Source organism: Bombina bombina, chromosome 10 (genome assembly GCF_027579735.1).
Source record: "Bombina bombina isolate aBomBom1 chromosome 10, aBomBom1.pri, whole genome shotgun sequence".
Classification (NCBI taxonomy): domain Eukaryota; kingdom Metazoa; phylum Chordata; class Amphibia; order Anura; family Bombinatoridae; genus Bombina; species Bombina bombina.
The window spans coordinates 47,694,069-47,720,204 of NC_069508.1; the positions used below are offsets into that span (position 1 = coordinate 47,694,069).

Genomic DNA, 26,136 nt, shown 5'->3' on the forward strand with positions numbered 1-26,136 from the left:
ATAATTTTTGCATTAAATTTGATTTCCATCAATTTAAATTCAATTACTGTTCAATACTTTTTTATTGTCTAGGGTTTTTTTCTCATAGACTTCAGCATAATTCTTTAAAATATTTAAAGGTATTTTTATACAAGGGAATTGTATATTTCATTAGGAATCTGATTCAGATTTATTTTTAATTTTGAATAGTGCTTATATTGTTTGGAGGCTCAGATGTACCTCCTGTACAATTTTTGTTTCACATGCTTAAAATAAGACTGTCTAGAGATAAAACATTGAGCCATATGTCTCTCAGGAAGATGTTCATACCATGGCCTCTAGTTATCAAAGTCTGGCGGATCAGGTCCACCAGACCTTGCTGAATACGGCGAGCAATACGCTTGCCGTATTCAGCATTGCACCAGCAGCTTACAAGAGCTGCTGGTGCAACGCCGTCCCCTGCAGACTCGCGGCCAATGGGCCACCAGCAGGGGGTGTCAATCAACCAGATCGTACTAGATCGGGTTGTTTTCCGGCGATGTCTGTCCGCCTGCTCAGAGCAGGTGGACAGGTTATGGAGCAGCGGTCTTTGTGACCGCTGCTTCATAACTGCTGTTTCTGGTGAGCCTGCAGGCTCGCCAGAAACACGGGGCATCAAGCTCTATACGAAGCTTGATACATATGCCCCCATGCCTCAACTTTCTCCTCAACTGTCCCAAGCTTTAGCTTTTTCACATGCAGTGCCCTGTGGTTCCTCTCAACAAGCTCCCGGGGGAATCTATTTACCAGGAGATTTTGCTGCGCAAATAACTTAGGCAGTTTCTGCAGCATTATCAGCTTTTCTTATTGCTGGTAAGTGGAAAAGGAAATCTAAGAATATTTCTCATACAATGAGCTCTGACTCCTCTAAGTCCATGTTAGTCAATCTCTCTCAAGTATCTAATAAAAATCATTCATCAGTGGATTCTGAGGGCAAAATCTCTGATTTTGAGACTGTGGTGGCTAGTACTGCAGATCCAGAGGAGGTGAATTTTAGATTTAAGATGGAAACCTCCGTTTGCATTTGAAGGAGGTCTTAGCTACCTTGGAGGATTCTTAGGCTAATGTCGCTGTGAATCCTAAAATATAAAATAAATTTATCAGAATTTTTTTATGTTATTCCCATTTCTGTAGAGGTCTTTTCCAGACCGTATGTCAGAAATTATGGCTCAGGAATGGGTAGAGCCAGGGAATTATTTTTCGCCGTCCCCTATTTTCAAGAAAATGTTTCCTGTTGCTAACTCTGTATGTGTCTCATGGCGCATTGTACCCATGGTAGAGGAAGCTATCTCTACTCTAGCCAAGAGAGCTTCTTTACCCTATTGAGGATAGCTCTTCTTTCAAAGATCCCATGGATAAGAATCTGGTGGCTTACTTAAAAAAAGATGTACATTTTTCAGGGGTTTCAATGACAACCAGTTGCAAACATTGCTACGGTTGCAGGTGCAGCATCTTATTGATGTGATTCCTTGTCTGACCTGATTTCTAAAGAAACTGCTATAGAGGAGATCCAGGACAGGATCAAGACTCTAAAGCCGGCTATTACTTTTATCAATGATACCAGCATGGAAGTGGTTAGACTGGGAGCCAAGATTTGTGGCCTTGCAGTTCTGCTTGCAGAGCTCTGTAGTTAAAATATTGTCTGCAGATGTAATCCAAATCCAAACTTCTGTCTTTACCTTATAAGGGAAGACTTTATTTGGTCCTTTTCTGGCTGAAGATAATCTTCAAAATTTCTGGTGGAAAGGGATCTTTCTTACCTTAGGATAAGAAGAATAGACCTAAGGGTCGCCAGAATTAAAATTTTCGTTCCTATCGTAACTTCAAGGTCTAAGGTCTTCCTTTTCCAAGCAGGAGCAGGCCAGGACCTCATGGAGGTCCAGTGAATCCTTGGACTAAGGGGAAGCAAGCTAAAATGACTTCTGCTGATCTAAATCAGTATGAAAGGGCCGCCCCTGATCCAGTCTTGGATCAAGTGGAGGGCTGGTTTTCCTTTTTCAGCAGGCTTGGATACACGCCAAGCCTGCTGTCTCCAGAATTAAAATTTTCGTTCCTATCGTAACTTCAAGGTCTAAGGTCTTCCTTTTCCAAGCAGGAGCAGGCCAGGACCTCATGGAGGTCCAGTGAATCCTTGGACTAAGGGGAAGCAAGCTAAAATGACTTCTGCTGATCTAAATCAGTATGAAAGGGCCGCCCCTAATCCAGTCTTGGATCAAGTGGAGGGCTGGTTTTCCTTTTTCAGCAGGCTTGGATACACGATGTTCCAGATCCTTGAGCCGTAGAAATGGTATCCCAGGTTTTCAAAATAGGATTCGAGTCTTGCCCCTCAGGGGCAGATTTATCCTGTCAAGGTTATCTACAATCCAGGTAAAGAAAGAAACTTTCTTAAACTGCGTAAGGGACCTATCATACCTGGGAGTGATTTTTCCAGTTCCCGTAGAGGAACAGGGTCTAGGATTCTATTCAAACCTTTTTGTGGTTCACAAAAAAGAGGGAACTTTCCATCCCTTTTTTAGATCTAAAGTGTTTCAACAAAGTCCTCAGGTCAGGGTTCCGTCCTTCAAATTGGAGACTATTCGTTCCATTCTACCCTTGGTTCAGGAGGGTCAGTGCTGAAGGACGCTTATCTTCATGTTCCCATTCACAGAGAACATTACCAACTCCTGCGGTTTGCCTTTCTGGACAGACTTTTTCAGTTTGTTACCCTTCCCTTTGATCTTGCTATGGCTCCTCAAATTTTTACAGAGGTTCTAAGGGGGAAATCTCAGGGAATAGCGGTGGCGACATACCTTAACGACTTTTTGGTTCAAGCGCTATCTTTTCAGCTTGCAAGATCTCATACCGAGATGTGGTTGTCTACTCTACGTTCTCATGTCAAAGGAGAGCGGGTGGAAAGTGAATCTGGAGAAGAGTTCCCTAGTTCCAGATACCAGGGTGTGCTTCTTAGGAACCATTATAGATTCTCTATCTATGAAGATTTTTCTGACCGATGTCAGAAAATCCACTCTTCTTGCTTTTTGCCTTTCACTTTAGTCCTCTGTCCGTCCATCAGTGGCTCAGTGCATTTAGGTAATTGGCAGCATAATTACTTCCATGGACATCATTCCATTTTGCTCGGTTCCTTCTGAGACCCTTACATGGATATCTCTGGATCCCCTATCTTGAGATTATTTTTCGTGGATTTTGCAGGACCATATGTCTCGGGGTACATGCTTCCTAAGTCCTTCATGGGTGATTGTGACCATGGACGCCAGTCTGTTAGATTAGGTAGCGGTTTGGTGCTCCTTAAAGGCTCAGGGTCTTTGGACTCAAGAGGAGTCTTCTCTTCCCATAAACATCTTGGAGTTGAGAGTGATCTTAAATTTATTATCAGCCTGACCTCAACTAGCTTTAGTCCGGTTTTTCAGTTTCCAATCAGACATCTCCTCGGGGGCATACATCTACCACCAGGGAGGAATTCAGAGTTTGTTAGCAATGATGGAGGTGTCCCACATTCTTCTGTGGGTGGAATCTCTCTATTGTCTTCTATCTGCCATCTACATTCCAGGGGTGGACAACTGGGAATCGGATTTTCTGAGCAGGCATACTTTTCATCCCGGGTAGTGGGCTCTCCATCTGGAGGTATTCTCATACCTGTTTCTTTACTTTGCTCTCCTTCCACGAGTTATTGCTCATATCAATCAGGAGAGAGCGTCTGTGATTTTAATAGCTCCTGTCTGGCCTTGCAGAATCTGGTTCACGGATCTAGTGAAGATGTCATCTCTTCCTCTGTGGAGATTGCCTTTGAGGAAGAACCTTCTACTTCAGGGTCCATTCCTCTGTCCAAATCTAGATTTTCTGAAGCTGACTGCTTGGAGACTGAACGCCTAGTCTTGGCTAGGCGTGGTTTTTCTGAGAAAGGCTTTGATTCTATTCTTCAGGCTTGTAAGCCTGTTACTCGTAAGATTTACCATAAGGTATGGCGTATATACCTGTATTGGTAAGAATCGAAGAATTTCTCTTGGAGCTGGATGTGGGTTCCTCGCATTCTGTCTTTTCTTCAGGAGGGCCTGGAGAAAGGTTTGTCAGTCAGTACTCTGAAGAGTCAGATTTCTGCACTGTCTATTCTTTTGCTCTGTCTGGCAGATCTGCCACGTGTTAAACCTGTTGCTCCTCCATGGAGTCTTTACCTTGTTCTTAAAGTTTTGCAGTAGGCTCTGTTTGAGCCTATGCATTCAGTTGATATTAACAGAGCTTTCGGCTCTGCAGTATAATTCTCTTTTCCTTATTTTTTATGCAGATAAGGCGGTCCTTCATACTAAATTGGGATTTCTTCCCAAGGTGGTATCGGATTGCAACATCTTTCAAGAATTTGTTGTTCCTTCATTTTGTTTGAATCCTTCTTCTCAGAAGGAACGTCTGTTGCACAACCTGGATGTTGTGCATGCTCTAAAATTTTATCTACAAGCAACTAAAGATTTAAGGCAGTCCTCTGCCCAGTTTGTTGTTTTCGCTGGTAAGCGTAAGGGTCAGAAGGCCACTTCTACTGCTTTTTCTCTCTGGTTGAGCGGTGTTATTGATTAGCATATGAGACAGCTGGACAACAGCTTTCTGAGAGTATTAAAGCTCATTCCACTAGAGCTGTCTCTTCTTCTTGGGCTTCACATATGAAGCATCTGTGAAGCAAATCGGCAAGGTGGCCACTTGGTCCTCATTGCATATCTTTTCCAATTTCTACTAATTTGATTCTTTTGCCTTGTCTGAGGCTCCCTTTGTGAGAATAGTTCTTTAAGCGGTGGTGCCTTCTGTTTAGGTCTGCCTGTCTTGTTCGCCCTCCCTTTCATTCTGTGTCCTCTAGCTTGGGTATTGGTTCCCACTAGTAATTGGAATGAATTCGTGGACTCTCCATGCCATAGGAAAGAAAACCACATTTATGCTTACCTGATAAATTTCTTTCTTTCCAGGCATGGAGAGTCCACAACCCGCCCTTATTTTAAGACAACATAGTTTTTGGTATAAACCTCAGTCACCCTTGTGTTATAATCTTTTTCCATTTTCCTTTGACAGAATTACTAGGGATTATGGGTAAGGTTAGTGACTCTTAACAGCTCTGCTGGGGTGCTCTTTCCCTTGTCCTGCTGTCCAGGAGTTGAATATCCCACTAGTAATTGTAATGAATTTGTGGACTCTCCATGCCTGGAAAGAAAGAAATGTATCAGGTAAGTATACATTTTGTTATTTACCATTCCCCAGTTTATCATAACCAACACTGTTATAGAAATATACTTTTTACCTCTGTAATTAAGTTGTATCTAAGCTTCTGCAGACTGCCTCCTTATCTTAGATCTTTTTACAGACTTGCATTACAGGCAATAAGTGCTGACTCATGAGTGCTGACTCATTGTGTATGAGCACAATGTTATTTATACGAAACGCATGAACTAACGCCCTCTAGCTGTGAAAAACTGTCAAATGCATTCAGATAAGAGGCAGCATTCAAGGGCTTAGAAATTAGCATATAAGTCTACCTAGGTTTAGCTTTCAACTAAGAATACCAAGAGAACAAAGCAAATTTGATGCTAAAAGTAAATTAGAAAGTTGTTTAAAGGGCCATAATACCCAAATGTTTAAACACTTGAAAGTGATGCAGCATAGCTGTAAAAAGCTGATTAGAAAATATCACCTGAACATCTCTATGTAAAAAAGAAAGATATTTTACCTCAAAAGTTCCTCAGTAGCCACCTCCCATTGTAAAGGATTTCTAAGCAGCATTTTAGTGTGTCTGTCCTGGGACATCTGAAGGGATGAGCATCGTGCACTCTCATATTATTTCACCAATCAGGTAAAGGAAGCTTACTATGAAATCTCATGAGAGTTAAGTCAAATCTCATGAGATCACAGTAAGAGTTCATGACCTCAGCACTGCTGATGCTGATTGGCTGCTGTTCATTTCTTCATTTTTTTTATTTTTTTTTTACCTGCAGCTGGGAGCAGCTGAGTATAACTTTTTACACAGAACTTACTCTGCTGAGCTGAGGAGATTGTGAGGTAAAATATCTTCCTTTTTTACATAGAGATGCTCAGGTGATATTTTCCTGTCAGCTTTTTACAGTTATACTGCATCAGTTTCAAGTGATTTAGCATATGAGTATTATGTCCCTTTAAATGACATGCCCTATCTGAATCATGAAAGCTTAATTTGGACTTTACCATCCCTTTAACTATAATACACGTTCGGCTGCCAGGTACAATGCTTCTAGCTAATCAGTAATTACACAGTCATTTAGCAATAGACCACCTATTAGCCTGCAGTTTGTTTCCTTCTAGCCCTTTATTCAAAAAGCTTGTATATTCCTTATATACAGTATTATAATATTACTGTCATAAGTTAATAAAAGTTAATGTAAACCTAATAAGGATAATGTCAAAAAGAACATACTTATAAATATATTTATCTATATGTAATTAAAGGGACGTGAAAATAAAAATGTAACTTTCATGATTTAGAGAGAACAGGCAATTTTAAACAACTTTTCATTTTACTTCTATTATCTAATTTGCTTCATTCTCTTGGTATCCTTTGTTGAAAAGCATACCTAGGTAGGCTCAGGAGAAGCATTGCACTAGTGGGAGCTAGCTGCTGATTGGCGGCTGCACATATATGCCTCTTTTCATTGGCTCACCTGATGTATTCAGTTAGCTTTGCTGCTACTTGAACAAAGGATACAAAGAGAATGAAGCAAATTTGATACTATTAGTAAATTGGAAAGATGTTTAGAATTGTATGCTCAATTTGAATCCTAAAGTAAATACATTTGGATTTCATGGCCCTTTAACCCCTTAAAGGTATACTAAACCCACATTTTTTTCTTTAATGATTCAGACAGAGCATGCAATTTTAAGCAACTTTCTACTTTACTCCTACTAGCAATTTTTCTTTGTTCTCTTGCTATCTTTATTTAAAAACCAGGAATGTAAAGCTTAAGAGACAGACAGTTTTTGGCTGAGAACCTGGGTTACACTTGCTTAGTGGTTGGCTGAATGTAGTCACCAATAAGCAAGCACTATCCAGGGTGCTGAACCTAAAATGGGCTGGCTCCTAAGCTTTAAATTCATGCTTTTTATATAAAAATAGCAAGAGAATGAAGAAAATTTGCTAGTAGGAGTAGATTAGAAAGTTGCTTAAAATTGCTGCTCTATCTATCATTAAAGAAAACAATCTGGCTTTGGAACAATCTCTGCAGGTAATATTACATTTTCTTTTACAAGATACAATGAGTCCATGGATTTCATCCTTACTTGTGGGATATCGCCTCCTGGTCAGCAGGAGGAGGCAAAGAGCACCACAGCAGAGCTGTATATATAGCTCATCCCTTCCCTCCCACTCCAGTCATTCTCTTTGCCTGTGTTAGTGATAGGAAGAGGTAAAGTGAGGTGTTAGTTTAGATTCTTCAATCAAGAGTTTATTATTTTTAAAATGGTACCAAAGTGTGCTATTTTTCTATAGGGTATAGCTGTATTCCTTATCAGCCTCTAGAGTAGAGCTACAGGTGGCTTTAAAGCAATGGGAACTGGTGGGGTTTTACCCTCACTGTGCCTCCCATACTAGTGCTGCCCTTTGTATACTGATGGTCTTAGCAGATATTAACTAAGGTCCTTCTGTGTCCACAGAGCTGCTGGAGGGAGAAGACCTCTTGATCCTGTGGAACTTCTCAGTCTTTTATTTCTGGGACACTGGCTAACTCAGAAGGGACTGTGTACTTATGAGCTGTTGGAACATGAGCCTTTGCAACACATCAAAGGGCTGTTTCTGTAACGGTGTGTGTGCGTTGCCCAGGGGTCAACCGACACAAGGAGGGTTACATTAGAGGTTAATTTCTTCTGTTAAGTGTGATCAGTCCACGGGTCATCATTACTTCTGGGATATTACTCCTCCCCAACAGGAAGTGCAAGAGGATTCACCCAGCAGAGCTGCATATAGCTCCTCCCCTCTACGTCACTCCCAGTCATTCTCTTGCACCCAACGACTAGATAGGATGTGTGAGAGGACTATGGTGATTATACTTAGTTTTATATCTTCAATCAAAAGTTTGTTATTTTAAAATAGCACCGGAGTGTGTTATTACCTCTCTGGCAGAGTTTGAAGAAGAATCTACCAGAGTTTTGCTATGATTTTAGCCGGAGTAGTTAAGATCATATTGCTGTTCTCGGCCATCTGAGGAGTGAGGTAAACTTCAGATCAGGGGACAGCGGGCAGATGAATCTGCATAGAGGTATGTAGCAGTTTTTATTTTCTGACAATGGAATTGATGAGAAAATCCTGCCATACCGATATAATGTCATGTATGTATACTTTACACTTCAGTATTCTGGGGAATGGTACTTCACTAGAATTACACTGTAAGAAATACATAAAGCTGTTTAATAACTAGAGATTATGTTTAACGTTTTTGCTGGAATGTAAAATCGTTTTCATTTGCTGAGGTACTGTGTGAATAAATGTTTGGGCACTATTTTTCCACTTGGCAGTTGCTTAATCTGTTTTTCTGACAGTTTCTGTTCTCCCTCACTGCTGTGTGTGAGGGGGAGGGGCCGTTTTTTGGCGCCTTTTCTATGCATCAAATATTTCAGTCAGCAACTCATTGTATTCCCTGCATGATCCGGTTCATCTCTACAGAGCTCAGGGGTCTTCAAACTTATTTTGAGGGAGGTAATTTCTCTCAGCAGAGCTGTGAGAATTATAGTTTGACTGAGATAAAAAACGTTTATTCTGTAATTTGTTTCCTGCTTTCAGAATTTGTTATCTTTGCTAATGGGATTAAACTTTTGCTAAAGTTGTGTTGTTTACAAGGATTGAGGCTATAACTGTTTCAATTTATTAATTTTCAACTGTCATAGATCTTCTGTGCTTCTTAAAGGCACAGTACATTTTAATATTATTCTAATTGAATTGTATTTCCAAGTTGCAAGTTTATTTGCTAGTGTGTTAAACATGTCTGATTCAGAGGATGATACCTGTGTCATTTGTTGCAATGCCAAAGTGGAGCCCAATAGAAATTTATGTACTAACTGTATTGATGCTACTTTAAATAAAAGTCAATCTGTACAAATTGAACAAATTTCACCAAACAACGAGGGGAGAGTTATGCCGACTAACTCGCCTCACGTGTCAGTACCTACATCTCCCGCTCAGAGGGAGGTGCGTGATATTGTAGCGCCGAGTACATCTGGGCGGCCATTACAAATCACATTACAGGATATGGCTACTGTTATGACTGAGGTTTTGGCTAAATTACCAGAACTAAGAGGTAAGCGTGATCACTCTGGGGTGAGAACAGAGTGCGCTGATAATATTAGGGCCATGTCAGACACTGCGTCACAGGTGGCAGAACATGAGGATGGAGAACTTCATTCTGTGGGTGACGGTTCTGATCCAAACAGACTGGATTCAGATATTTCAAATTTTAAATTTAAACTGGAAAACCTCCGTGTATTACTAGGGGAGGTGTTAGCGGCTCTGAATGATTGTAACACAGTTGCAATACCAGAGAAAATGTGTAGGTTGGATAAATATTTTGCGGTACCGACGAGTACTGAGGTTTTTCCTATACCTAAGAGACTTACTGAAATTGTTACTAAGGAGTGGGATAGACCCGGTGTGCCGTTCTCACCCCCTCCGATATTTAGAAAAATGTTTCCAATAGACGCCACCACAAGGGACTTATGGCAAACGGTCCCTAAGGTGGAGGGAGCAGTTTCTACCTTAGCTAAGCGTACCACTATCCCGGTGGAGGATAGCTGTGCTTTTTCAGATCCAATGGATAAAAAGTTAGAGGGTTACCTTAAGAAAATGTTTGTTCAACAAGGTTTTATATTGCAACCCCTTGCATGCATTGCGCCGATCACGGCTGCAGCGGCATTCTGGATTGAGTCTCTGGAAGAGAACATTGGTTCAGCTACTCTGGACGACAAGGCTTAGAGTCCTTAAACTAGCTAATTCATTCATTTCGGAGGCCGTAGTACATCTTACTAAACTTACGGCGAAGAATTCAGGATTCGCCATTCAGGCACGCAGGGCGCTGTGGCTAAAATCCTGGTCAGCTGATGTTACTTCTAAGTCTAAATTGCTTAATATACCTTTCAAAGGGCAGACCTTATTCGGGCCCGGGTTGAAAGAGATTATCGCTGACATTACAGGAGGTAAAGGCCATGCCCTGCCTCAGGACAAAGCCAAAGCCAAGACTAGACAGTCTAATTTTCGTTCCTTTCGTAATTTCAAAGCAGGAGCAGCATCAACTTCCTCTGCACCAAAACAGGAAGGAGCTGTTGCTCGCTACAGACAAGGCTGGAAACCTAACCAGTCCTGGAACAAGGGCAAGCAGACTAGGAAACCTGCTGCTGCCCCTAAAACAGCATGAATTGAGGGCCCCCGATCCGGGATCGGATCTAGTGGGGGGCAGACTTTCTCTCTTCGCCCAGGCTTGGGCAAGAGATGTTCAGGATCCCTGGGCGCTAGAGATAATATCTCAGGGATACCTTCTGGACTTCAAATACTCTCCTCCAAGAGAGAGATTTCATCTGTCAAGATTGTCAACAATCCAGACAAAGAAAGAGGCGTTTCTACGCTGCGTACAAGAGCTCTTGTTAATGGGAGTAATCCATCCAGTTCCACGATCGGAACAGGGACAGGGGTTTTACTCAAATCTGTTTGTGGTTCCCAAAAAAGAGGGAATTTTCAGACCAATCCTGGACTTAAAGATCCTAAACAAATTCCTAAGAGTTCCATCGTTCAAGATGGAGACTATTCGGACAATTTTACCTATGATCCAAGAGGGTCAATACATGACCACTGTAGATTTAAAAGATGCTTACCTTCACATACCGATTCACAAAGATCATTATCGGTACCTAAGGTTTGCCTTCCTAGACAGGCATTACCAGTTTGTGGCTCTTCCATTCGGATTGGCTACAGCTCCAAGAATCTTCACAAAGGTTCTGGGTGCTCTTCTGGCGGTACTAAGACCGCGGGGAATCTCGGTAGCTCCATACCTAGACGACATTCTGATACAAACTTCAAGCTTTCAAACTGCCAAGTCTCATACAGAGTTAGTGCTGGCATTTCTAAGGTCACATGGATGGAAGGTGAACGAAAAGAAAAGTTCACTCGTTCCACTCACAAGAGTTCCCTTCCTGGGGACTCTTATAGATTCTGTAGAAATGAAGATTTACCTGACAGAGGACAGGCTAACAAGACTTCAAAGTGCTTGCCGCACCCTTCATTCCATTCAACACCCGTCAGTGGCTCAATGCATGGAGGTAATCGGCTTAATGGTAGCGGCAATGGACATAGTACCCTTTGCACGCTTACACCTCAGACCACTGCAACTGTGCATGCTAAGTCAGTGGAATGGGGATTACTCAGACTTATCCCCTTCTCTGAATCTGGATCAAGAGACCAGAAATTCTCTTCTATGGTGGCTTTCTCGGCCACATCTGTCCAGGGGGATGCCATTCAGCAGACCAGACTGGACAATTGTAACAACAGACGCCAGCCTTCTAGGTTGGGGTGCCGTCTGGAATTCTCTGAAGGCTCAGGGACAATGGAGTCAGGAGGAGAGTCTCCTGCCAATAAACATTCTGGAATTGAGAGCAGTTCTCAATGCCCTCCTGGCTTGGCCCCAGTTGACAACTCGGGGGTTCATCAGGTTTCAGTCGGACAACATCACGACTGTAGCTTACATCAACCATCAGGGAGGGACAAGAAGCTCCCTAGCTATGATGGAAGTATCAAAGATAATTTGCTGGGCAGAGTCTCACTCTTGCCACCTGTCAGCAATCCACATCCCGGGAGTGGAGAACTGGGAGGCGGATTTCTTAAGTCGTCAGACTTTTCATCCGGGGGAGTGGGAACTTCATCCGGAGGTCTTTGCCCAAATACTTCGACGTTGGGGCAAACCAGAGATAGATCTCATGGCGTCTCGACAGAACGCCAAGCTTCCTCGTTACGGGTCCAGATCCAGGGATCCAGGAGCAGTCCTGATAGATGCTCTGACAGCACCTTGGGACTTCAGGATGGCTTACGTGTTTCCACCCTTCCCGTTGCTTCCTCGATTGATTGCCAGAATCAAACAAGAGAGAGCATCAGTGATTCTAATAGCACCTGCGTGGCCACGCAGGACTTGGTATGCAGACCTGGTGGACATGTCATCCTGTCCACCTTGGTCTCTACCTCTGAAACAGGACCTTCTGATACAGGGTCCCTTCAAACATCAAAATCTAACTTCTCTGAAGCTGACTGCTTGGAAATTGAACGCTTGATTTTATCAAGACGTGGATTTTCTGAGTCAGTTATTGATACCTTAATACAGGCTAGGAAACCTGTTACCAGAAAGATTTACCATAAGATATGGCGTAAATACCTATATTGGTGTGAATCCAAAGGTTACTCTTGGAGTAAGGTTAGGATTCCTAGGATATTGTCTTTTCTACAAGAAGGTTTAGAAAAGGGTTTATCTGCTAGTTCATTAAAGGGACAGATCTCAGCTCTGTCTATTCTGTTACACAAACGTCTGTCAGAAGTTCCTGACGTCCAGGCTTTTTGTCAGGCTTTGGCCAGAATTAAGCCTGTGTTTAAAACTGTTGCTCCACCATGGAGTTTAAACCTTGTTCTTAATGTTTTACAGGGCGTTCCGTTTGAACCCCTTCATTCCATTGATATAAAGTTGTTATCTTGGAAAGTTCTATTTTTAATGGCTATTTCCTCGGCTCGAAGAGTCTCTGAATTATCAGCCTTACATTGTGATTCTCCTTATTTGATTTTTCATTCGGATAAGGTAGTCCTGCGTACTAAACCTGGGTTCTTACCTAAGGTAGTTACTAACAGGAATATCAATCAAGAGATTGTTGTTCCTTCTTTATGCCCAAATCCTTCTTCATAGAAGGAACGTCTACTGCACAACCTGGATGTAGTCCGTGCTCTAAAATTTTACTTACAGGCAACTAAGGAATTTCGACAAACGTCTTCTCTGTTTGTCATTTACTCTGGGCAGAGGAGAGGTCAAAAAGCTTCCGCTACCTCTCTTTCTTTTTGGCTTCGTAGCATAATTCGTTTAGCTTATGAGACTGCTGGACAGCAGCCTCCTGAAAGAATTACAGCTCATTCTACTAGAGCTGTGGCTTCCACTTGGGCCTTCAAGAATGAGGCCTCTGTTGAACAGATTTGCAAGGCTGCAACTTGGTCTTCGCTTCATACTTTTTCCAAATTTTACAAATTTGACACTTTTGCTTCTTCGGAGGCTATTTTTGGGAGAAAGGTTCTTCAGGCAGTGGTTCCTTCTGTATAAAGAGCCTGCCTATCCCTCCCGTCATCCGTGTACTTTTGCTTTGGTATTGGTATCCCAGAAGTAATGATGACCCGTGGACTGATCACACTTAACAGAAGAAAACATAATTTATGCTTACCTGATAAATTCCTTTCTTCTGTAGTGTGATCAGTCCACGGCCCGCCCTGTTTTTAAGGCAGGTAAATATTTTTTAATTTATACTCCAGTCACCACTTCACCCTTGGCTTTTCCTTTCTCGTTGGTCCTTGGTCGAATGACTGGGAGTGACGTAGAGGGGAGGAGCTATATGCAGCTCTGCTGGGTGAATCCTCTTGCACTTCCTGTTGGGGAGGAGTAATATCCCAGAAGTAATGATGACCCGTGGACTGATCACACTACAGAAGAAAGGAATTTATCAGGTAAGCATAAATTATGTTTTTTATTATGGCCTATTGTGATCCTACGAATGGGGCTTGTTTGCATCACTAGAATGCTTCTATGGTGCCTATGTGTTGGACGCTGGGAGTGTGCTTACCGGAGTCTTGCATTAGGACTCCGGTTTACGGCTGCATGTTAGATTTGGTTTTGAGACTGTAGCAGGGGTTAGAGAAACGGCTTTTCATTGCCGCGCAGAGAACTTCACAGAATATGGAAGTTCTTTGCCGCACAGAGTTACGGCTGATGCGACGCCCACGATGGGCAGGACTTCCTTTGGCGTGCTGTTTAGCCGCGCAGACTGTCATTACATCCGGTTGCTGGATCAGACTAAGCACACGTCGCGACCGCATGGTGATCAGTGCACACGAGCGGTCTTAGGGTATTTTGTCTCATTCCTCCGGTTCCTTGTCAAGTGTGGTCGGAAGACCGTGGGGGCAGGTATGCGCCTCAACAGAGCTGTTGAGGCGAGGTGCTGACACAAAGTCTATACAGAGTGCTTAGATTGTTAACCCTTTCAGGCTTTGACATTGTTAATACATGTTTATCTTTTAAAGACACAGTAACTGCCAAAGTTTCAAATATTCTGTGCTGCTATTTTTTATGCTAATTAGCTATAAATTAAGTACTATAATTTTCAGATCAAATTGCTTCTTGCTTTCTATATGATGGATGCAGATGATATCCAAACTGTAGCGTGTTCAATGTGTTTGGATGCCACTGTGGAACCCCCTGCTCCTTTTTGCCCCTCATGTATTGAGAGGGCCTTGCATTTTAGAGACAAAATTGTTTTTGACAAATCTTTGACTAAGTTGAATGCTTCTCAAGAGTCTACAGATGAGATGCAGAGCATGCCGCAGCTTTCTCCCCAAGCGTCACAGCCCTTAACACCCGCTCAAGCGGGACCTTGTATTTCACCAGTCTCTGCAGCTTTTACATTAAAAGACATAGCTGCAGTGATGTCCTCTACACTTTCTGATGCGTTAGCTAATTTGCCCATATTGCACGGCAAGTGTTCCAGACAGGACAACTATGTAGTAAATTCTGCCTCTGATTCTATGATGGCGATTACGGACGTACCCTCCCGGGGTTCTGAATTGGAGAGTACTGCGGTACTCTCAGAAGGTGAACTGTCGGACTCAGGGAGTGCCTTACCTCTGACTGACTCTGACGTAGTTTCTTTCAGGTTTAAACTTGAGCACCTCCGTTTATTACTGAGGGAGGTGTTGTTTACTCTGGATGATTGTGACTCAATAGTGGTCCCTCCAGAGAAACTGAGTAAGTTGGACAGATATTTGGAAGTCCCATCTTATTCGGATGTCTTTCCAGTCCCGAAAAGGACTTCAGAGATTGTTGCAAAAGAATGGGAGAGACCAGGTATTCCCTTCTCTCCTTCTCCAGTTTTTAAAAAAATGTATCCTATAGCCGACGCTATTAGAGATTCTTGGCAGACGGTCCCTAAAGTTTAGGGTGCTGTTTCTACTATGGCCAAGCGTACTACTATTCCTATTGAGGATAGTTGTGTGTTTAAGGACCCTATGGATAAGAAATTGGAGGATCTACTTAAGAAAATTTACGTTCATCAGGGATTCCTGTTACAACCTGTGGCTTGCATTGCCACAGTCACCACTGCGGCTGCTTATTGGTTTGATGCTCTGGAAGAGTCTCTTAAGACTGAGACTCCTTTGATAGAGATACAGGATCGGATTAAGGCTCTTAAGTTAGCTAATTTGTTTATTACGGATGCTTCCCTGCAGATTACCAAATTAGCGCCTAAGAGTTCGGGCTTTGCCATCTTAGCATGCAGAACTTTATGGTTAAAATCATGGTCTGTGGATGTGTCATCCAAATCTAAGCTTTTGGCTATTCCTTACAAGGGGAAGACCATGTTCGGGCCTGACTTGAAGGAGATCATTTCTGACATAACGGGAGGCAAGGGTTATCTCCTCCCTCAGGATAAAAAGTCCAAACAGAGAGGGCGACAGAGTCATTTTCGTTCCTTTCGAAATTTCAAGGATGTTACCTCTTCCGCTAAACAGGAAGGGAATTATTCACAAACCAAGTCCACTTGGAGACCCAACCAGTCTTGGATCAAGGGTAAACAATCCTAGAAGCCAGCTGCTGCTACCAAGTCAGCATGAAGGGTCGGCCCCCGATCCGGGACCGGATCTTGTGGGGGGCAGACTTTCTCTCTTCGTCCAGGCCTGGATAAGAGATGTTCAGGATCCCTGGACACTGGAAATTGTGTCTCAGGGATATCAGTTGGAGTTCAGAAACTCTTCCCCCAGGGGAAGGTTTCTTCTTTCAAGATTATCTGCAAACCAGATAAAAAGAGAGGCGTTCTTACGTTGTGTAGGAGACCTTGCTTCCATGGGAGTAATATGTCCTGTTCCAATACAGGAACAGGGTCAGGGGTTTTATTCAAATCTCTTTGTGGTTCCCAAGAAAGAGGGAACGTTCCGACCTATTTTCGATCTCAAGAGTCTAAAGAAGTTTCTCAGAGTTCCATCCTTCAAGATGGAAACTATTCGTACCATTCTTCCATTGATCCAGGAGGGTCAATTTATGACTACCGTGGATCTAAAGGATGCATATCTTCATGTTCCTATCCACAAAGATCATCACAAGTACCTTCGGTTTGCCTTTCTGGACAAACCTTTTCAGTTCATGGCTCTTCCTTTCGGTCTGGCCACGGCCCCCAGAATTTTCACAAAGGTTCTGGGGTCTCTGCTGGTGGTTCTCAGACCACGGGGCATTGCAGTGGCGCCTTATCTGGACGATATTCTGATCCAGGCGTCATCAGCTAACAAAGTCTCATACCGACATTGTTCTGTCCTTCCTAAGGACTCACGGTGGAAAGTGAATCTGGAAAAGAGTTCACTAGTTCTACAGACAAGGGTTCCTTTCTTGGGAACTCTAATCGACTCTCTATCCATGAAGATCTTTTTGACGGAGGTCGGAAAGTTAAAGATTCTGAATACATGCCGAACCCTTCAGTCCAATCCTCGGCCGTCAGTGGCTCCATGCATGGAGACAATTGGGTTGATGGTAGCGGCAATGGACATCATTCCGTTTGCTCGCTTTCATCTCAGACCTCTGCAACTGAGCATGCTCAGACAGTGGAATGGAGATTATACAAATTTGTCTCCTCAAATTGATCTAGATTAGGACATAAGAGACTCTCTTCTATGGTGGTTGTCCCTGGATCATATGTCCCAGGGGACATGCTTCCGCAGACCCTCATAGGTAATAGTGACAATGGACTCCAGTCTGGTAGGATGGGGAGCAGTCTGGAACTCCCTGTTGGCTCAGGGTGTATGGACTCGATCGGAGTCTCTACTTCCCATCAATATCCTATAGTTGAGAGCGATATTCAATGCGCTTCAGGCTTGGCCTCAGTTGGCTTCGGCCAAAGTCATCAGATTCCAGTCGGACAACATTACAACTGTAGCTTACGTCAATCATCAGGGAGGAACAATGAGTTCCTTAGCGATGACAGAAGTAGCCAAGATAATTCAGTGGGCGGAGGCTCACTCTTGTTATCTGTCGGCAATCCACATCCCAGGTGTGGAAAACTGGGAAGCGGATTTTCTGAGCAGACAGACTTTTCATCCGGGGAATGGGAACTCCAGCCGGAGGTATTTGCCAACCTGATTCTCAGATGGGGCAGGCCGGAGTTGGATCTTATGGCGTCTCGTCAGAACGCCAAGCTTCTGAGATACGGGTCCAGGTCCAGGGATCCCCAGGCCGAGCTGATAGATGCCTTGGCAGTGCCTTGGTCGTTCAGTCTAGCTTATGTGTTCCCTCCATTTGCTTTCCTTCCCCGGGTGATTGCTCAAGTCAAACAGGAGAGGGCATCAGTGATCCTCATCGCTCCTGCGTGGCCTCACAGGACTTGGTATGCCGATCTGGTGGACATGTCATCTCAGCCACCATGGAAGCTTCCATTGAGGAAAGACCTTCTCATTCAGGGACCCTTCCATCATCCAAATCTAGTTTCTCTGCAGCTAACTGCTTGGAGATTGAATGCTTGATTTTATCTAAGCGAGGGTTCTCTGATTCGGTCATTGATACCTTGATTCAGGCATCTAAGCCTGTTACTAGAAAGATTTACCATAAGATATGGTGTAAATATCTTTATTGGTGCGAATCCAAGGGCTACTCATGGAGTAGGGTTAGGATTCCCAGGATTTTGTCTTTTCTCCAAGAAGGATTGGAGAAAGGGTTGTCAGCAAGTTCCTTAAAGGGACAGATTTCTGCTTTGTCTATTTTGCTACACAAGCGTCTGGCAGATGTTCCATCTTTTTGTCAGGCTCTGACTAGAATCAGGCCTGTGTTTAGACCAATTGCTCCTCCTTGGAGTTTGAATTTAGTTCTTAATGTTCTTCAAGGGGTTCTGTTTGAACCTATGCATTCCATAGATATTATCTTGGAAAGTTTTATTTTTGGTTGCTATTTCTTCTGCTCGGAGAGTTTCTGAGCTTTCGGCATTACAATGTGATTCTCCTTATCTTATTTTCCATTCCGATAAGGTGGTGTTACGTACCAAACCTGGTGTTACGTACCCAAAATATTAATCAGGAAATTGTTGTTCCTTCCTTGTGTCCTAATCCTCTTTCTAAGAAGGAGCGTCTATTACATAATTTGGACGTGGTCCGTGCTTTGAAGTTTTACTTGCAGGCAACTAAGGATTTTCGTCAATCGTCTTCCCTGTTTATTGTGTTTTCTGGGAAGTGTAGGGGTCAGAAAGCTACGGCTACCTCTCTTTCATTTTGGCTGAAGAGTATCATCTGTTTTGCATATGAGACTGCTGGACAGCAGCCTCCTGCACAAATTACGGCTCATTCCACTAGAGCTGTGGCTTCCTCATGGGCATTCAAAAATTATGCTTCTGTTGAACAGATTTGCAAAGCTGCAACTTGGTTGTCTCTTCACACTTTTTCCAAATTTTACAAATTCTATACTTTTGCCTCGTCCGAGGCTGTTTTTGGGAGGAAAGTTCTTCAAACAGTGGTGCCTTCCATTTAGGTTCCCTGTCTTGTCCCTCCCTTTTTCATCCGTGTACTATAGCTTTGGTGTTGTATCCCACAAGTAAGGATAAAATCTGTGGACTCATCGTATCTTGTAAAAGAAAAGGAAATTTATTCTTATCTTATAAATTTGTTTCTTTTACGATACGATGAGTCCACGGCCCACCCTGTTTTTTAAGACAGGTCTTTATTTTTTATTAAACTTCAGTCACCTCTGCACCTTGGCTTTTCCTTTCTCTTCCTAACTTCGGTTGAATGACTGGAGTGGGAGGGAAGGGAGGAGCTATATATACAGCTCTGCTGTGGTGCTCTTTGCCTCCTCCTGCTGACCAGGAGGCAATATCCCACAAGTAAGGATGAAATCCGTGGACTAATTGTATCGTAAAAGAAACAAATTTATCAGGTAAGAATAAATTTCCTTTTCTTCTTGATATGCAGCTTCTTAAACACTGTGCACTAAATATACTTTTGTTGTTTGCAGATGTTTATCAGTGGATATGCGTTAACTGCCGGAGCTGCTGAGCGTCTTGTGTTTGGTTATGATAGCTATGGAAATGTGTGCGGCAGAAAAAACACACCGGTTCCTAATGCTCCTTTTTCAGGACAAGACATGACTGGCCGAAAGTATGTTGTTTTTTTGTATCCCCAAATAATATATTTCTTTAAGCTACTTTTTGCTCTATTGCTGAACGTCTTTGTTAAAGGGACACAAAACCCAAAAGAATTCCGAAAAATTCTGAAAATGGATTCCGAAAATGGCAGGGTGGTGAAAGAATCCATCGGGAATGCAGCGAAGGCAAATGGAGCTTTACAAAAAAAACAAAAAAAACACGCAATAAGTATTAAAAAAAAAAAAAAAAAAAAAAGTCTGCAATAAGTAATAATAAAAACAACTAACAGCCCGTACGAACTATTAAGAAAAAAATAAACTAACCGCCCACACAAAGTACAGTATTAGGAAAAAAACCAAAACAATAAAATTATTAACCCCTAAATCCGCCAACGACAACATTGCTAACTACCTAATACATCTATTAACCCCTAATCCGCTAACCCCCACAACGCATTAAACCTAATTTACCTATTAACTCCTAAACGCCAACCCCCACAATGCAAAACATTTAATGACTAAGCCCCCTAACCTAACACCCCCTAAATTAACCCCTTAATTACATTAAAAAAATACTACATTACTATTAAAATAACAGTTAAACCCCCCCCCAGCCATCAAACTCCCCAAAATAAAAAAAAAACTAACACTATTAAACCTAAACTACCCATTGCCCCTAAAGGGGCATTTGTATGGGCATTGCCCTTAAAGGGGCATTCAGCTCTTTTTCACTGCCCTTAAAAGGGCATTCAGCTCTTTTGTAAATTGCCCAATAAACCCTAATCTAAAAAAACAAAACCCACCCCCAAAAAACAAGACAAAAACTAACACTAAAGCCCCAAATCGGTACTCATGGTTTCAGAAGTCCGGCAGAAAAGGTCTTCTTCCAGGCAGGTCCATCATCTTCATCCACAGCGAAGGCGGCGCGGAGCGGAGGTCTGGAGCGGTCTTCCCAGATGTGGCGGTTTTCACAGAAGTGCGCGGAGTGAAGGTTCGGATTGGTCTTCCCAGATTTGGCGCTCCTCAGCGAAGGCGTGTAGGTTCCTCTTCATGCGATCGTCCGCCGCACACTAAAGATTGAATTCAAGGTACCCCATATTTATTGGGGTACCTTGCATTCCTATTGGCTGAAATTTTCAAAATCAGCCAATAGGATGAGAGCAACTGAAATCTTATTGGCTGGTTTGAACTGCCAATAGGATTTCAGTAGCTCTAATCCAATTGACTGTTTTAAAAAATTCAGCCAATAGGAATGCAAGGTACCGCAAATTGATTGCGGTACCCTGCATTCAATATTCAGTATACGGCGGACATCGGATAAAGAGGAGCCTCCATGCAGCCGTGAGGACCGCTGCTACAGATGACTATCGCAACATCTGGGAAGGCCGCTCCGGAACTCTGCCGCCTTCGCTGTGGATGAAGATGATGGACCCGCCTGGAAGAAGACCTTCTCCGCCGCGCTTCTGAAACCGCGAGTACCTATATGGGGCTTTAGTGTTAATTTTTTTAAAATTTTTTTATTGTTTTTTTTAGATTAGGGTTCATTGGGCAATTTAAAAAAGAGTTGAATGCCCTTTTAAGGGCAGTGAAAAAGAGCTGAATGCCCTTTTAAGGGCAATGCCTATACAAATGCCCCTTTAGGGGCAATGGGTAGTTTAGGTTTATTAGTATTTTTTTTTATATTTTTAGTTTGGGGGGTTTGGTGTGTGTGGGGTTTTACTGTTAGGGGGGACTTTGTTTATTTTTAATGTAAAAGAGCTGATTTCTTTAGGGCAATGCCCTACAAAAAGCCATTTTAAGGGCTATTGGTAGTTTAGTATTAGTATAAAATAATTTAAAGCTAATTCTGAAATAAATAAGATAATATATAATATTGAGCAGTTAATAACATGTCAGTCAAAAAATGTTATTTTTTTTGTTGGACTTCTTGTGCCACTTACAGTATGTGGGGCGTATTACAAGGAATTTGGCCACTAGGTGGCAGGAGCATTTCAACAACATTTAAAAAGAGTTTACTAAACTTACTTTATCTGAACATTTCAAAAGAAGTACATAATAAAAATCCAAAAGCTATTATTAAATAATAAATGGCAAGGAGGCATACATAAAGACTGCATAATTTGATAATGGCAGTAAATAGGAAAGTCTCTTAAAACGGCACACTCTATCTGAATCATGAATGCTTAATTTTGACTTTGGTTTTGGTTTTGTAATTCCTACTAAACCTGACTGGTGGATAAGAACAACTAGTTTCTGGTAGAGAGGGACAGTGGCGTCACTAGGGTTGGTGTCACCCGGTGCGGTAAGTTATGGTGTCACCCCCCCCCCCCCAGAAAGCAGACACACACAAAAACACAGGCACACACACATACAAACACTCAGACACACTTAAAAACATACTCAGATGCACACACAAACACTCGGAAACACACTCAGACACACACACAAAAACATACACACAAAAACACTGAGACACACACACACAAAAACTCAGACACACACATACAAAATATGTAAACTGCACTGCATTAATTGTAAAGCTCATGCCTAGAGCTGCTCCCTGGCTCAGCAGAGCATCAAATGAAAGATAAACAGAGCACTCTAAAATAAATCACTGAAGAAAAGGTTTAGGCATGCAAACTATGAAAATTCTGCTCTCTGACTCTGTTCCAAGTCTGTCAGTGCACAGCCCCGGGCCGCGTGCCTACCGCTTCTTATGGCCAATCACCTCTGCACTCTGCCCACCCCCAGACCCCCGCCCGCCCTCCTACCTGTTCAGTGTGCACTTAGTGTACCGTAACCGTAAAGGTCTGGTGGGCATCATACGTGGCTCCTTCACTTTAGAGACAGTGTCAAACAGTCATGCGGTCAGGTGGAGTGACTCCACTGCTCCACATGTCACTGAGCAGTGAGCACAGATAGGCAGGCAGGTTTAGGCTAGCAGCGCAACTTTGCAAGCCCCACGGCATGCCCACAACATTCATAGAGAAATTGGGCAGGGGAGAAGCAAAGTACAAACAAGCAAAAGCAGCCGGGAAAACTATTTGTTGAAATTGCAGCACTGGCTCAAGGGGCAAAAAAATTGTGTGTCTACAACTTCCCCAGTCCCACCAATGTTCACAAATGCCAGCCCCTCTAATAAAAAAAATCTATGCATCTCAACATTGTATTTCTTTGAATTTCAATAAAATTAAAAAAAAAAAAAAAAAATTTTTTTTTTTTTTTTTTTTTTTTGGTGTCACCCCCTGGAGGGTGTCACCCGGGTGCGGCCCGCACCCCCCGCACCCTCCTAGTGACGCCACTGGAGAGGGACACGCCTCTGCAAGTATGACGGGACAGTTAATTTCAGTTCTTTGATTTTTGAAAAAGTCATATAAGTCCCATTTACTATCGGCTGTGTGGACAAGGTTCTCAATTTGCAGCATATGGGTAGCTGACCCTCTATATCACTGCCCATATGTACCATCACACACTCAAGAGGGTGTCTAATGCCGCCCCCTTCTCTTGTGTAACCAATCACATGAGAGACGGTCCTGTCAATCATCCCAAGGGAGTGTATTCGGGTTTATTTCTCTCTGCCAGCCCAAAAGTGGTGAAAAGTTTAAGAAGCTTTGCGGGAAGCAGGCTCGCATGTGTGAACCTTCCTCAAGGGCTCCAAAGCAGCTTACGCGGCTTAGTACATGGAGCCCATTGAACCATCCTCTTTAAAATGAAACAAAGAATAAGTTAACTACCACAACCCTTTGCTGATATATAGTGTATGTAGATTCGTAAGAAAAATAATGTAATATGTACTAACATACTCTAATATTTTCACATGATTTTGCTCTTTATATTTCTTGCCATTTCATGTTAGAATGTACTAAAACCTAATTATTGTTGTGGAACTTGTGAATTTGTTAATGCAACATAATTAATGTTAATGTTGACAATCAAATTTTTTTTTTGACAGACATGTTTTCTTTTTGGACTCATGCAATTTGGAAATCAGAAACTTCAAAATCAATTCAATTGCTTTGTGCATATCAAGTTGTCCACAAGAACAGCTTAATACTCTGCAAGATATTGAGTTATTTGCAAAGAAAAATGGTGAGTTAGGACAACTGCAGATCATAAATTTAAATAAGCTCCATAAAGGCAATGCACTACTGGGAGCTAGCTGAACAGATCTGGTGAGCCGATCACAAGAGGAGCATGTGTGTAGTCCCCATTCACCTGTTCGGTCCGATTAGTGCATTGCAGCTCCTGAGCCTACCTAAGTATGCTTTTCAACAAAGGATATCAAGAGAGCAAACTACATTTGATAATGTAAATAAAATTAATAATATCTTAACATCACATGTTCTATCGGAATCCTGATTTATTTATTTTTCGTTCATGTCTTCAAGTATATACAGCTGTCAGAGAGAGAGAGAGAGATACATGTATTTATTTATGGCTTAATTGTATTGAAATGCCAAAATGCCAGCTGCAAATAATTTAAAACTTTGTTTCAAAATATCAAGTCAGTCTAATATGGCAAACCACAGACATAATATGTAAGTGAAAATTCTAAAGTAATGAAATAATAAGTTGAAATTTTAAGGGACACTGAACCCAATTTTTTTCTTTCATGATTCAGATAGAGCAGGCAATTTTAAGCAACTTTCTAATTTACTCCTATTATCAATTGTTCTTCCTTCTCTTGGTATCTTTATTTGAAAAAACAGGAATTTAAGCTTATGTGCCGGCCTATTTTTGGTTCAGCACCCTGGGTAGCGCTCACAGATTGGTGGGTACATTTAGACACCAATCAGAAAAGAACTACCTAGGTGCTGAACCAAAAATGGGCCGGCTCTTAAGCTCACATTCTCGCTTTTTCAAATAAAGATACAAAGAGAACGAAGAAAAAATGATAATAGGAGTAAATTAGAAAGTTGCTTAAAATTGCAGGCGCTATATGAATCATGAAATTTTAATTTTGAGTAGACTATCATAAACAAAATCAATGGCATAACTAGGAAGAATATAATCCATGTGGGATTTCCATACACAAGCACAAAAAGTGATACCACACTTCAGGTTCTTAAAGGGATAGAAAAGTCAAAATTTAAATGTGTATAGGTACAATTAAATTTTAAATAGGAGCATTCTTGCATTATACATTAGCAAAAATGCTTCATGTGAAAAGTATTACTATATTATACCGGCATACGCACTTATGCTGTAAGTGCCCTGGGCACCAGCATTTAAACACCACACCTGCACAGTATGTACGACACAAATAAATTCTTCACTTACGCAATATACACCACTGACAGCTCTCTAAGCAGGCATTGTGTTTGAATCCTGATGCTCTGCACCCATGTAGTGTATGTGCATATGCCACCGAAACAGTAATAACTTTTACTAGAAACATTTTTGCTAATGGAAGTATATTGCAAAAAGGCTTCTATTAAAAACTAAAATACAGTCAGGCACATTTCAGTTTTGACCTTTCTATCCCTTTAAGAACTTTCTCAGCTTTTAAATGTCAAAATAGTTTCCTAGTCAATTTTTTGTATCAGTCAAATTGATTTTGTATTGAAATGAAACATTGCAAATTTTGAATTTTTAAAATAGCTAAATTAAAATGTTGAATTTTATTGCATTACTTTTTTTTTTTCTTTTGGAAATGTGGCAAACATTTTTGCTGTGTTCTTCTGGTTGAAAGAATGCTTGTGCATTAGTTTCGTTAAGAATTTGAATTTATGACGAAAGCATGAATTTTTGTTTTCACGAAACTAATATCTGAACATATGCACTAATTTTAAGAGATTAGCTTTTAAGGGTTATATACCTGTAGCATGCTGGAGATCCTTGCTAATCCCGAACATTCTTCAGAGCCCTGAGGCTTAGCATGACGGATCTCAGAACCTTCGCTAATGGGCCTTATGCTTTAACGCAGGCTCTGGGATCTGCCTCGCTAAACCTACAATTAGCGCGGCCCGGGGATCTGGGAAGAATGCTTGGGATCAGCGCGGCTCTCCAGCATGCTAGAGGTAATAGAAACAAATAGTGCAGTAGACGAATATTCTGAAAAAAAATAATTTTTCAGAATATTCGTCCCGAAAGATTTGTCCAAAATTAATTAATTTCTTGCTGCTGCACAAGTCTACTAAGCTCTAGTTATAAGTTTTAACATAAAGCTACTCACTACAACTGAATGACCTTTGCTCCCACGTTTTCACGTTTTACATAACGTTACTGGCCACATGTACCATGTGTGACAAACAAATGCAGCTGCATGCGTCCTACTGGCATTTAGTTGTAAGCAGGATAAAAGTTGTCTCTGGCAGCATTAATATAAGTATTTTGTCAACAGAATATTGCAAAAATATTCCTTAGATTATTTGAAGTTCACTGATATAAATTTTATTTGTGCCATTTAGAAATACTTTTATAGTGTATTATGTGCATTGATTTTTTTTTTAGAATTACTTATAATGGATAAAATATTCAATAAAACATTTTATCTTTATACAATTTATTTGAAATTAACATTTTGACTAAGAAAAACAAATATAAACAAATATACTGTACTAGTATTAAAGCCTGTGTACACAGGCTAAAATGTCCCCCTCCAAGATCCTTTCCCTTTATTCCCCCCCACCACCACTCTAGGATCCCCCTGTACCTCTTTCTCCCTCCTTCCACCTCCCTGTCGCTCTTAGCATACATTTTTTTTCTGTAGTGTACCAGTCCCACCTGTTCCCGCCCCTCC

The 26,136-nt window shown here is 41.8% G+C and overlaps 1 protein-coding gene across 2 annotated transcripts in view; it reads left to right on the forward strand.

Annotated features, from left to right (window-relative positions):
* The window catches only part of SLC44A3 (solute carrier family 44 member 3), a 268,592-nt gene that overhangs the window by 38,166 nt on the left and 204,290 nt on the right, over positions 1-26,136 (forward strand). For both annotated transcript variants that reach the window (XM_053694046.1, XM_053694047.1), the window contains exons 3-4: positions 19,266-19,408; positions 23,347-23,483. In XM_053694046.1, the coding sequence (XP_053550021.1) occupies positions 19,266-19,408; positions 23,347-23,483 (280 nt within the window). The remainder of the gene's footprint in view (positions 1-19,265; positions 19,409-23,346; positions 23,484-26,136) is intronic.